Source organism: Dipodomys spectabilis, unplaced genomic scaffold (genome assembly GCF_019054845.1).
Source record: "Dipodomys spectabilis isolate Male_0828 unplaced genomic scaffold, ASM1905484v1 ptg000067l, whole genome shotgun sequence".
In the NCBI taxonomy this organism is placed as follows: domain Eukaryota; kingdom Metazoa; phylum Chordata; class Mammalia; order Rodentia; family Heteromyidae; genus Dipodomys; species Dipodomys spectabilis.
In genome coordinates this window covers 2253239-2266874 of record NW_024870744.1, presented here as the reverse complement: position 1 = coordinate 2266874, position 13636 = coordinate 2253239, and the positions used below count along the sequence as shown (strand labels likewise).

At 51.7% G+C, this 13636-nt stretch overlaps 1 protein-coding gene across 3 annotated transcripts in view; it reads right to left on the bottom strand.

The window, feature by feature from the left end:
• Positions 1-7557: 7557 nt before the first annotated feature.
• Slc25a25 (solute carrier family 25 member 25) overlaps positions 7558-13636 on the bottom strand; it is a 40426-nt gene continuing 34347 nt past the window's right edge. For all 3 annotated transcript variants that reach the window (XM_042681101.1, XM_042681102.1, XM_042681103.1), the window contains 7 exons: positions 13506-13617; positions 12142-12300; positions 10786-10938; positions 10461-10568; positions 10206-10373; positions 9691-9841; positions 7558-9594 (listed from right to left, as the gene is read on the bottom strand). In XM_042681101.1, the coding sequence (XP_042537035.1) occupies positions 9410-9594; positions 9691-9841; positions 10206-10373; positions 10461-10568; positions 10786-10938; positions 12142-12300; positions 13506-13617 (1036 nt within the window). In that variant the 3' untranslated portion in view covers positions 7558-9409. The remainder of the gene's footprint in view (positions 9595-9690; positions 9842-10205; positions 10374-10460; positions 10569-10785; positions 10939-12141; positions 12301-13505; positions 13618-13636) is intronic.

The window sequence follows — 13636 nt, the reverse complement described above, 5'->3', positions numbered from 1 at the left end:
ACCTCCATGGGTTGGTGAGGTGGTACCACCCACTGCCAGGATGAAATAGGAAACTGATATTCAAGGGGTGACATGTACAGCTGGTAAGGTCAGCTGAACCCTCAGAACACAGTCTCTGCCACCCTCTGCTGGTCCTCAGGAACCAGCACACCAGGAAGGAAGATGCAGAGTCCTGAGGACATCAACATCCCCTCCCTGGGAGCCAGAGTCCCTGGGGAAGATAAGCCCATGAGGATGCTGGTTGGCTTGTTTTTGTTTGGTACATATTTGAAAATTTAATTTTGATTGTGCAAATAATAAATGTTTGCATGGAAATTCTGGGTTAAACTCTTAGCAATTCAGATTCTGTAGCTTTCCAGTGTGCCATGACCCACTATGCAACTAGTCCCAATTAATTATTGTTATTTTTGCCAGTCCTGGGGCTGGAACTCAAGGCTTAGGCACTGTCCCTGAGCTGCTTTTACTCAAGACTAGCACTTTACCACTTGAGCCACAGCACCACTTCTGGCCTTTTCTGTGTATGTGGTACTGAGAAATCAAACCCAGGACTTTGTGCATGCTAGGCAAGCATTCTATCACTAAGCCATATTCCCAGCCCCCCAAATTAATTTTTTTGTTGTCAGTTGTGGGGCTTGAACTCTGGGCCTGGGCACTGTCCCTCACATCTTCAGCTCAAGGCTAGTGCTCTACCACTTGAGCCACAGCGCCACTTCCCGTTTTCTGCTGGTTAATTGGAGATAAGAGTCTCATGGACTTTCCTATCCTGGCTGGCTTTGAACTGCAGTCCTCAGATCTCAGCCTCCTGAATAGCTAGGATTACAGGAGTAAATTAATTTGGCTCCCCAAATTAAGAAGAATTTTGATGGGCAGAAGTATCTGATGGGAAATGATGTATATGCTGGGGGAAAATGGGGTGATTGTTTAGTGGCCCCTCATCTCTGGAACCTGAGTTCCAAACCTTATGTACTAAAAGAAATTTGCAGTGTGACTAAATGATTTTTTTTTTTTTTTTGGTCAGTTGTGGGGCTTGAACTTGGCTTGGGTGCTGTCCCTGTGCTCATCAGCTCAAGGCTAGTGCTCTACCACTGGAGCTACAGTGCCACTTCCGGCTTTCTAGTGTTTAATTGGAGATAAATCTCACAGACTTTCCTGCCTGGGCGGCTTTGAACTGTGATTCTCAGATCTCAGCCTCCTGAGTAACTAGGATTATAGGCGTGAGCCACCGGTGCCCGGCTTAAATGGATTATTATTATTTTTTTTTTTTGATGCGGTCGTGGACCTGAACTCTGGGCCTGGGCGCTGTCCCTCAGCTCTTCAGCTCAAGGCTAGCACTCTACCTACCATTTGAGCCACAGCGCCACTTTTTGCTTATGTGGTGCTGAGGAATTGAACCCAGGGCCTCATGCATGCAAGGCAAGCACTCTACCACTGAGCCACCTTCCCACCCCTAAATGGATGATTTTGAAGTGGGATTTTCTGTTTTTAATTTCTTTTTGTGCCAGTACTGGAGCTCGAACTCAGTGCCTGGGTGCTCTTAGCTTTTTCATTCAAGGCTGACACTCTGTCACTTGAGTCACAACTCTACTTCTGGCTTGGTAGTTAATTGGAAATAATTGTCTCACAGCTGGGCACTGGTGGCTCAGGCCTGTAATCCAAGCTTCTCAGGAGGATCACAGTTCAAAGCCAGCGGGGCAGGAAAGTCTGTGAGACTCTTCTCTCCAAATAACTACTAAAAAAACCAGAAGTGGCACTGTGGCTCAAGTGATAGAGTACTCACCTTGAGCTGAAGAGCTCAGGGACAGCACCCAGGCCCATCAGATCTGGGTTCAAGCCCCACGACCCACCCAAAAAAAAAAAAAATCTCACAGACTTCCTGGCCAGGCTGGCTTTGCCCTGAGATCCTCAGATCTCGGCCTCGTGATTAGCTAGGATCACAGGCGTGAGCCACTTGTACTCTCAAGTGTCCTAGGAGGGGAGCAGAGGGACATGGGGTGTTAGAAGAGGGGGGCTCTCTGTGTGGGGAGCAGAGGTTACAAGTCAAGGAATGCACAATCTTTCTGAAGCTGGAAGATTCTCGAGAACCCACAGCTGGAGCAGCCTTGACACTTTGATTTCAGCCTGTGATTTTGAACTTTTCTGGCCTGCCAGAACCGGAAGACTCATTTCACTGGTGTTGTTCTGAGTCACTGAGTTTGCGGCTGCTTGGCGCAGCAGCGTTAGGATGTGAATACAAATGCTGCCCTCCACGAGTAGTCAGTTGGGAAGCAGAAATGGGCACACAGGGTTTTGTGACTGGGGCCAGGACCTGGCCAAGGTCTCTAACCTGTGTTTCTTGTAAAATGCCTGACTGGCATGGGTGGAACCAGCTCTCCCCACTCCCTGTTCTCAAGTGCTGTGGGGAGAGGATGGCCCCTCCAGCACCACAGGACTGGGCTCACCAGTGACAATGGCCAAGGGAGCTCATTTTGCCCACTGCTCTCATGGCCAGACCTGTGTTCTAGAAAGATGAATAAAAAAGGCCTAGGTTGATCTGTGGACTGAGGCTGGCCTCTGGCCTCCGTTTACTCCTGCCCCACTTCCTATGGGTCCCTCCCACCCAGCCCTGGCTGACCTCTTCCACTGCCAGGACCTGCCAGGCTGGCCTAGGAGCAAGGAGCAAGGTCCATCAATGCTGGGAGCTGGGCCCAGTGCGCCAGCTCCTCATCTACCCTTTCCCCTACATTCCAGCTGGCGCACACCAGTGAGGGCTGAGTTAGGAGCAGCCCGGCGGCGAAGGCTCCTGCTTCCACTGCAGTTTAACATTTACCCTTCCATGTGTGAACGGGACTCATTCTTCCCCCTTGGTGCCATAGGATGGCACTGTGCCTATCTTGCTAGTGAAGACATTCCAAGACCAATTTCATGCCATGGTGCCGGGTGCCACTGTAGCCTAGTTCCTGGACTGGAAGAACGATGCCAACATTTGAGTGTTAATTCGCTGTACACCAGGCATGGGAGAGAGATGAACAGTTAAAAACCCGAGGAATGAAGCCAGGCAGCGGATGTTGCTGAAAAGTGTTGGGGAGCAGTGAGGGGTGGGGAACAGGCTTCAGTGAGTATCACCTAACAAAATGGGACAGAGCGCCAGGTGCTGGTGGCTCACACCTGTAATCCCAGCTACTGAGGAGGCTGAGACCTGAAGATCGCGGTTCAAAGCCAGCCTGGGCAGGAAAGTCTGTGAGACTTTTATCTCTAATAAACCACCAGAAAAATGGAAGTGGCGCTGTAGCTCAAGTGGTAGAGTGCTAGCCTTGAGTGAAGAGCTGAGATATAGCGCCCAGGCCCAGAGTTCAAGCCCCACAACTGACAGAAAAAAAAAGTGGGATGACCAAGGGGGCCACTGTAAGGAAGAGGATCTGCACCCACCTCAGGGCCCCTCTGGCATGGGGCTGGCTCCTCTCTTGGTTGGTAGAGGTAGCAGCAATGTTCCTGGAGCTCTGTGGCCTGTAGACATGTCACTGTAACCTCTGCCACCACCCTATGTGGGGTCATGTCTCTCCTCTGTACAAGTCTTTGTGTCCCAATTACCTCACCCTTTTTCTATTTGTATAGTACCAGGGTTTGAACTCAGGGCCTCTTGCTCACTCAGCTGGTGCTCTACCACATGAACAGTACCTTCATCTTTTTCGTGGTTATTTTGTATGTGAAGCATCTTGGACTTTTCTGCCCATGTTGGCTTCAAAACACAGTCCTCCAGGTTTCTGCCTCCTGAGTAGCTAGGATTACAGGCATGAAGCACTAGTGTTTATTCACTAACCGATTTTGAGAGAGGGTCTTCCTCTGTTATCCAGGCTGACCTTGAACTTTAGATTCTCCTGTCTCTGCCTCGAGTGCTGGAATTGCTGGGTGGGCACTGGCCTGCCCAGGTTTTCTCCTTACAGGGACGCCAGTCACTGGAGTTGGGGCCTCTCTTAACCCAGTATGGCCTTGGGCTGCTTAGGAATCACCACAGGAGGAAGGGGACAGGTGAACTGCGGCGTCTTGGTTATAGCAGATGCTGTAATTGGATCGCTGGAGATCTTCTGGCTTCTACCACGCCCTGCTTGTCCTGAGCATCTGACGTCCTTTGGGTAAGATGAGACCATCCACCAACCCACCTGAGGAAGCCAGCAAGGACGTGCTCCTCCAGGGTCCAAGCAGCAGCCGCTCCCTTCCTCTATCGAGCTGAAGCTCTCCTGTCTTATTGTGCCTATGTGAAAAGACTCCAAATCCCCAGCAATACTTCATCCTAATTTGACTCCAAACATCCTATTTCCAAATAGGATGGCCATATTCTTTTTTTTTTTTTTTTGTCAGTCGTGGGGCCTGAACTCTGGGCCTGGACACTGTCCCTCAGCTCTTCAGCTCAAGGCGAGTACTCTACTACTTGAGCCACAGCGCCACTTCTGGCTTTTTCTGCTTATGTGGTGCTGAGGAATCGAACCCAGGGCCTCATGAATGCAAGGCAAGAACTCTACCACTGAGCCACCTTCCCAGCCCCTATTCTTTTTATTCTATAAATACCATTTTATGGTATTTATGATCAGATGCACATAGACATTGAGACTTGTGTTCCTTTCCTAAGGGTATTCTCCTTTGGTCTCATTGTGTGTGAATGAAGATGGCTACAGTCTTACATTCTAGATGGACACAAATTTAAGAGGGACACTATTTAACCCAGTACACATTGGCATATACCTCTTCCACACCCCAGGCCCCTGGCCTCTTCCGCAGATATCTCCTAACTGCCCCTAGCAGCCCTGCCCGGTCCCTGCTGCCCAGGGCCAGCAGGCCACCGGGGTGAGCTCTGGTACCAGCTGTGTCTCAGGCAGGGGAGAGCCTGCAAACACATGCCCTTTCCCAAGGCCTCACCCCTCCCGCGGAGATAGCAGAAAGGGGGAAAAAAAATCCACCACCTCAGCGGAAAAAAATGTCAGGCTCCTATAATTCTAGCTCTGGGGAGGCACAGGGAAATTGCTTGAACCCTGGATTTGAGGCCAGCCTGGACAACATAGGGAGTCTTCATCTAAAAGAAAAACTTGTTCTATAGGACAAAGGGAGAGAAAGAGGAGGGGTTGGATGGTGAATGGGCTACAAGCAGGAAGGGACAAAGGCTAGACAGGTGTGTGTTGGGGGGAGGGCCCTAAGAGGCCCCAGTGAGGTGAGAGGGCCCTGAAGCTTATAGCCTTTAGAAGGCTTTAGGGGAAGTTAAACAACGTAAATGGGATTATTGAGACTGGTTTCAGTGGCTGAAACCTGTAATCCCAGCTACTTGCGAGGCAGAGATTGGGAGGAATGGTTTGAGACCAGTATGGGAAAAATTTAGAGACATAGCCAGGCATTGGCGACTCACACATGTAATCCTAGCTACTCAGGAGGCTGAGATCCAAGGATCATGGTTTACATCCGTGAGACTCTTGCCTCCAATTAACCATAACAAAAAACAAATAAAAATAAAAAGCTGAGCCAGGTGCTGGTGGTTCATGCCTATAATCCTAGCTACTCAGGAGGCTGAGATCTGAGGATTGGGATTATCTGAGGATTGTAGTTCAAAGCTAGCCCAGGCAGGAAAGTCCATGAGAACCTTATCTCCAATAAACCACCAGAAAACCAGAAGTGGGACTATGGCTCAAGTGGTAGAGTGTTTACCTTGAGCTGAAGAACTGAGGGACAGCACCCAGGCCCAGAGTTCAAGCCCCACCATCAATCAATAATAATAAAAAATAAATAAAAAGCTGGAAGTAGAGCTATGGCTAGTAGAGCCAGTAGTAAAACACTTGTGCAAAAAGCTCAGCGACAGCACCTAGGCTCTGAGTTTAAGCCCCCAGAGAGAGAGAGAGAGAGAGAGAGACAGACAGACAGACACACACACACACACACACACACACGGAACCTCTCAAGAAACAAATGAGGGGCTGGGAAGGTGGCTCAGGGGTAGAACGCTTGCCTTGCATGCATGAGGCCCTGGTTCGCTTCCTCAGCACCACATAAGCAGAAAAAGCCAAAAGTGGCACTGTGGCAAGTGGTAGAGTGCTAGCCTTGAGCTGAAGAGCTGAGGGACAGTGTCTAGGCCCTGAGTTCAGGCCCCACGACTGACCAAAAAAAAGAAGACGAGGAAATAGTGCTGTGGCTCAAGTGGTAGAGCGCTTGCCTTGAGCTGAAGAGCTCAGGGACAGTGCCCAAGCTGAGTTCAAGCCCCATGACCGACCAAAAGAAAAAAAAAAAAAGGAAACAAATGAGGGGTTTGACGGAGTGGCTCAAGCAATAGAGCATCTAGCAGGTGTCAAGCCCTGAGTTTAAGACTCAGTATTGCCAAAAATACAAAACAAACCTACAAATTGAGTCGGGTGCAGTGGCTCATGCCTGTAAATTCTAGCTACTCAGGAGGCTGAGATCTTAGGATTGTGGTTCAAAACTAGCCCAGGCAGGAGTCTGTGAGACTCATCTCTAATTAGTACGTAAAAACCCAGAAGTGGAGCTGTGACTCAAGTGGCTGAGTGCCAGCATTGAATGAAGCAGCTCAGGGACAGTGCCCGGGCCCTGAGCTCGATTTGTTCTTCAATGGCAGTTATCCTAGATGAGTGTACAGATTTGTTTCCTTGACAAAGGGCTAAGCCATTTTCCTGTTTATTGGCATTCATTTGTCATCTTTTGTGAAGTGCCAGTTTTTAATTTGGCTTTATCTTCTGGAGTTCTAGGAGTAGTATGGGTTGGATCTGTTGGGTGAGCTGTACTACAAAGGTTTCCTGGCTGGACGGTTTTGACTGCCATGAGACTGGGTTTTGGATTTTAGGTCCCCAGTGGGTCTGGCTTGAGACATGTGACACAGAGATCCTGCCAGCTGCTCAAGGGCACTTGCTGAGTTTGTTGTTGGATGAAAGAACTTGGAATTAGCTCAAGAAACCCAGGGTTGTCTAAATATATCTACTCAAAGCATCTGAGGCTGCCATGGGACTCAGCATCTGTTAGCCCGAACCATCTGTTAGCAGGAACCATCGTGAGGCTGAGAGAAGCCCAGCAGTGTCTGAAGGCCACATGAAGATGGGACTTCTAGCAGAAGGGAGTGGCCTGTGCCGGGTGTCCTCAATCAGGAGAGGGCAGCTTGGGGTACTGGTGGCCTCATCAGAGCACCCCAAACCCGATGAATAACTACTAAAGAGGGAACGTGCTCCTGGAACTGAGCAGGATAGGGCTGCTCAGATCTGGATGACAGCAATGAATTCATTTTCTTACATGTAAAAAACACCGAACGCCCAAGCTCAGGCCAGAAAACTGCTCCATCAGCCAGATGCTGGTGGTTCATGCCTGTAATCCTCGATACCGAGGGGGCTGAGATCTGAGCACTGAGGTTCAAAGACACCTAGGCAGAAAAGTCTCTGTGAGACTCTTATCTGCAGTTAACCACTCAAAAACCAGAAGAGGAACTGTGGCTCAAAGTGGTAGACCTCTAGCCTTGAGCAAAATTGCGCAGGGACAGAGCCCAGGCCGAGTTCAAGCCCCATGACCGAAGACAACAAGAACAACAAAAGAACAACTTCTGTCAACACCTTTGAAAATCCTTTATTAGAAGGCTGTTTGAAATGACAACTTCCACATCTTTCTTAATTTGCATTGACAAATTCCAGTTAGAACTATATGTATTTATATATAAACAATAATTTTTGCATTGATCTTTGCATCCTATTTAAATGATCCCCATGAGGCAATTCTGGGGGAAATGGAGGTACAACTGTCACTGGCCAGCTGATCAGCATTGTTGCACAGGGGTAGCTGAGGGCTGAGAGGGAAGCCCATTCACATATGGGATGGAGGGGGGTGACCCCCTTTCCCTGCCCCTCACAGTTCATAGTGAGAAGCACGTCACTGCTTTGTCATTCAGAAAGGGTGAGACAGACACGTCCCTCGCCCCCCAGTCCAGGGAAGGACTTGGACTCTGAAGATTCTTCCACTGGCCCCTCCTTGTCACACCAAGCCCCCAAGCCCCCTGCCCAGGGGACACGTTCTCCTTGGCTAACGGTCCCTTCCCCTTTTGCCTTTTCTTCTGTCATCAAGTCCCCAGAGGAGTTTCTTTGGGTGTGGACAGCGGGAAGGGCCACTGGAGGCATGTTCTTCTCATCACCCCTCCCCGGTAGTGATGAGGAGGAACAAGCATCCATGAACATAAATATGAGTTAAAAAAAAAAATGAACTTGAAAATGACAGGCTATTAATTAAACAAGTCTATAAAAATAGTTAGGACATAACTCTGTTCAAATAAATACAAAATAAATAGGCTCCAAGCGGTGTGATGTCGCATTGGTGGAATGATGTGAGGCTGGTCCTCCTCGGTCCGGACTGGACATCCATCTCCAGGGGCGGCAGAAACAAATCGCGCAGTCAGCCCAACCACCTACTCCTTCTGACTTTTCTACAAGTACAGAACTTGCACATTTGTCTAGCTTGTCTTTTGGAACGAAATCCTTTGCTTAACAAGACATAATTAAGGCCTTCAGCACCTCTTCTCTTACTGGGACAGAAAGGGCAGCAGCAGCTCTGCCTTTTCTTCCCAAACACCACCCGGCCCACCTCAAGCCACAGAGTGGGATGCCACGTGTAGTTTTGAGCTAGTGCCAGTCCTGACAGAATCTGGGGTCAGGTGAGGACGTGAGGCCCAAGCAGGCAGCAGAGGGCATTGGGGCTCCAGGCCCCAGCACTAGCCTTCTGCAAAGCCATGCACCACCCCAGGCAGCGAGTGGCCCGAGTGTGCACGCACACCCCCCCATCTCCCACACACACACACACACACACACACACCGTCCAGGTGTCCACACTGGTGAGCTCAGAAGCCAGGACAGGGCTCAGAAGAGGAGAGTAAATAAGCAGCCCCCTCTGGCTTCCCGTACCGCAGGGTGGGGATGGATGCTGCAGCTCAGGAAGCGGACTGAGAGGGCTGCCTCTTACCAGCCCCGAGGGGACTGGGACGAGAAAGGTGTGTGCATGTGATCGTCCCCCTCCTCCCACAGCTCATCAGAGAAGGGTACAAAGTGGGCACAGGAATGCTCAGCAGGCCAGAGGGCAGGCGCAGCCGAGGTCTGGCTAGAAGGACAAGATGAAAACTAAGCCGGCCTCAAGCTTGCTATCTGGCAGGCACTGCAGGAAACGTCCTGTCCCCAGGCGCAGAAGCCTGGGTCTGGCTGACCCTGAGGAACGCCCACAGGTCTTCCCATAGGTGGACATGAGGGTCTGCTGGGTCAGCAGGACAGCCCTGGGCCCCGCCAGCCCTCTCCCGCCCCTCCCTCGCAGCGTCCCGGGTTTCACAGCTTGGCTTGAGTCAGCGTAGTGTTGGCACATTCACAGAATGAGATGACTGCACACCCCGGGCTGCAGCCCAGGATCGGCGGCCGCCCTCCCGTCACCGAGACTGAACGCCCAGGGTAATCTTCAGGTTCTCATACACCACGTAGCTGATGCTCACAGCTGGAATCACCTTCATGAAGTTGGGGGCCAGCCCCCGGTACAGCCCAAAGGCACCCTCGGTCCTCAGGATCTGTTTGAAGAGGCTGCTCATGGTCACCTCGGGCGCACCCTCAATGGAGGCTGTAGGAGAGAGGCCCTGGGTGGGTCAGATGCCTTTCATTGGCCCTCCCAAGCTGCCTAGGAGATAGAGACCTGCCTGAGGGTGGCCTGCCTTACCTTGTGCCTGCATCCGGGTCCTGACCAGGGCCAGGGGGTAGCTGGCCAGCTGGCCACAGGTGCTGGAGATGGTGCCGCAGGCCAGGAGCACAAAGACGCCGGGGTCTGCGCTGTTCACAGCATACCGCTGCAGCCAGGTGTTCTTGAGGGTCTGTGAGGGCGGAGCGGGGAGTGAGCTGAGTGAAGAGCTTGTGTGTGGCATGGAGACCCAGGAGCTGCACTGGAGCCATGTCCTGAGACATGGGGTCTCAGGGCCTTGCCAAGCTGCTGGCCTGCTCGCCCACCCTTTGTTTCTGCAATCAGTGCGGATTCCTGGCTAGGACAGGGAATGGGGCCACTGTGCCTGGGCCTCTGGGTACAGAAAATAGAGTAGGGCTCACAAGCCAGGAGCCCCTTGCAGTGAAGTGAGGAGAATGTGCCACTGTTGTAACCATTTATGTCAGGCAGACAGACGACAGGAGGGCAAGGGTAGAAGGCAGGGGCTGAATCTCGCCTTCTGAGTCCCGGGGCCTCACCTCATAGACAGCCAGGTCGATGCCGGCGTAAGGGATGATCCCCAGCATGTTGGGAATGTAGCCCTTGTAGAAGGCAGCCACCCCCTCTTTGGCCAGGATTCGCCTTGCACAGTCCAGCATGCCCGAGTACTGGCCCGTTTTCCGCAGGGCCATCCGAGTCTTTAGAACCTGTGATAAGGACGTGGGGACGTGAGCATGCGCAGTCCTCTCCATTCTGGGCACACTGCCTACCCCAGGACCCAGGTGGCCCCTCACCTCCATTGGGTAGATGCTGCTCTGGGCGATGGCCCCGGCCAAGGAGCCTGCCACAAGCCTCTCATGGATCCGCAGTGTCTCCTGGTCACTTCCAACAAGACGCTTGATCTACAAGCGGGAAAAACAGACCAATGCACTCAGAGGCCACAGCACTTGCCCCAAGATCTAGTGACCCTGGCCATTTTATGCCCAGAAATGGAAGCAAGTGGGCCTGGTGGCACTGCCAGAGCCAGCCTAGGCCTCCCAGGTCCCTGGGTATTCCCAATCCAGCCAAAGCCTCATAAACAGCCAAGGGGAAACTCTCTCCGGGAAGCTGGGTCCTCACCTGCTCATATGCCATGAATTTGATGGCTGACTCAGGGGCGATTTTGAGGACGTTGATGCCGTTGCCCCGCCAGAGTGACTTGGCCCCTCCCTCTCGGATCATCTGGGTGAATCCACCCACAATGCACATGTTGTTGCTTCGGGAGGCATGGACCTGAGGGAGAACAGTGGAATGTGGCAGGGCCGTAGGCTGCCATCACAGGGGTCGGGGTGGCGGTGGGGGTGGGGGGGCGCAGGGGCAGGGCTTTCTCTCTGGGCCACCAGGGAATTTGGTTTTGTTTTATTTTCCCCTCATCTGAGCGATGTGAAGTCTAACTCAGCACTGTGAGGACCAAACATAGCTCATTCTAATTTAGATTCACGTAGGTTTACTAAAGTGCCACCTACTGGGTACCGACACTATGCCTAATACCTCCAACAAGGACTATCTCAAAAAATAAAGCAAAACCCAGCCCTGGGCTTTTCTTCATAGAAATTAATATACAGTGAACCTCCATGAACCCAGCCTCAGCTCCAACAGGGCTCACGCAGGCTGATCTATAACCTTGCAGCTTCCAGCCTGGCTGAGTTTGGTTAAAGCACAGCCACGGGACTGCTCCCATCCCGGCAACCTTCCTGGCAATTCAATTCATGGTCTGACAGGCAGCTGTCTGAGCCCCTCTTTTTTTTTTTTTTTTTTTTGGTCGGTCGTGGGCCCTCATTTTTATGGGTAATCTATTAGGTAAGTGGGAAGGAGGGAGCTGGACTTAAGCCAGGACAGAGTCTAAGCCTAGATTTCCTTTTCCCTGAGACCCATCCCTTGTTTCCAGGGCATACAGAGAGGTCCCAGAGGGCTAAGAGGGAGAGGAAGGATGGTGCTGTTTCTGAGCGGGGCTCCTGGTACAAAAAGTGCTAGACACAAGCAATGAAACAAGACTGCCTGGTTTCTGTTCAGAGTGATATCAAAGTCCACTAGTGTGTCCTCATGTGGATTATTTCACAATGCTGCTCCTGACATCAGAGCAGTCCATCTCTGCCCATGGACATGGAGCTGCTCGCTGGGCTGATGTGCTCAGGGAAAACACTTCCTGCCATACTACGGATGTCCCAGGGCCTCACGGGGCCACATTAGGCTAATGTAAGGGGATGCCTTGCTTAAGTATGTCAGATAAAATTAGATCTTCTATTTGCAAAAGGTCACCTAGAACTGGATCTCTGGGTACCTTGGCTGGAGCAGTAATTCTAATGTCATCCATTGGGTTAGACAAGTTTGGGCTAAAAAAGGGCAGAATGCACTGCCAAGGGAGGGGGAATCCAACCATCCACAAACTCCAGATGAAAAATCAGGTGGTCTTGTCTGGACCACTTTGCTGCTCACCTGCATGAGCACCTTGAGCCTGTCCAGGGGAGCTGTGCAAGTCCTGGAAACAGCCCCTGCCCCGCCTCCAGCTACCAGGTGTCTCCACCACATCCCTGTCAGCCTCTCCTCCACCGTGAACTCATCAGGCACTGTCAGATTCTCACCCACATCGAAGATCTGTGAGGAAAACCAGTAGAGTCATACATGGCCCACCCTGCCCAGCTGCAGCCAAACTGCTGGTGGCCATGGCTTTCCACCCTCTGAGGAGACCACGTGCATGGTGAGGATGCTGGGAACTGGGATCTTTCCCCTTCTGTGTGTGAACATGGCAAAGCTTGGCCTTGTTGGTGGCCCGGTAGGGCCCAGGTAGAAGAGGAGGTGATAGAAGTGGAAGAGCCAAAATCACGGGGCAGCTCATAAGGCTTTTCAGTACAGACTGCCAGGTTAGATGGATAGGATCAGGTCAGGGGAATAAATCTTGCAACCTGGTAATGGAACTGGATCATACTGGCAGAACATTACATAAGACCTTAGCAAACAGAGCACTGCCCTGCCTGTGATAATAGCGCTCTCTGGGGCCGGTTCCAGCTGGCTCAGCTCTGACCCAAGGCTGCAGGCCAGAGACAGGGGCCAGTTGCTCTGAACCCTCGAGCCTGCCCCTTACTTTCACCCGACAGTCCTGGCCTGAGACTACGGGCTCAGGGAAGTAAGACTGCCCAGCAGGGGCAGCTCAGCCAAGACCAGCAGGAGAGAGAAGGCTGGCATCTGGGGACTGGGCAGGGAGGTCGATGCAGACCCACATTCAAAACAGTAGCTTGGGGAACACAATGGGGACATGCTATTTTTGCCATAAAGAGGAATCAGAAATGACACACATATACACAACACACACACACACACACACACACTCACACAAAGGAAGTGAGAGGACAGCCATCTACTAACTCTCCATGTGTGTTCTCCTTAGAGTCATTAAGGGACCATAAGGTTTGGGGAACAAGAGGCATCGGGAGAAGGGATATTTGAAACTTTTGTTTTTGTCAGTCGTGGGGCCTGCACTCTGGGTCTGGGCACTGTCCCTCAGCTCTTCAGCTCAAGGCTAGCATTCTACCACTTGAGCCACAACTCCACTTCCTGGAAGGGATATTTGAAATGGGCCATGAACACCCCTGCCTGTGGGGACAGGAAGATACTCCTGGCAAAGGGAACCTCACTTAGGCTTGGCAAAGTCCAGCTGTTCACAGTTGTCAGTGGTTGGGAAAGTGGGGGCACACGTGGCTGGTTGTACTGGGCTGGCTGGAGTAGACAACAGGGACCCCTGACCCACTCGTGGCCGCTGCCGGGGGAAGAGCCTGTGGACAGATCGATGCAGGTGGTCTCACCGTGGAATGCTTCCAGTACAGGATGATCTCGGGGATGTTCTCCACGGGGTGCAGGAGGTGGTAGTCCCTCCACTCGTTCCAGTCGATGGTCATCGTGCCATTTTTATCCATGCTACAAGAAAAAGGTGCGC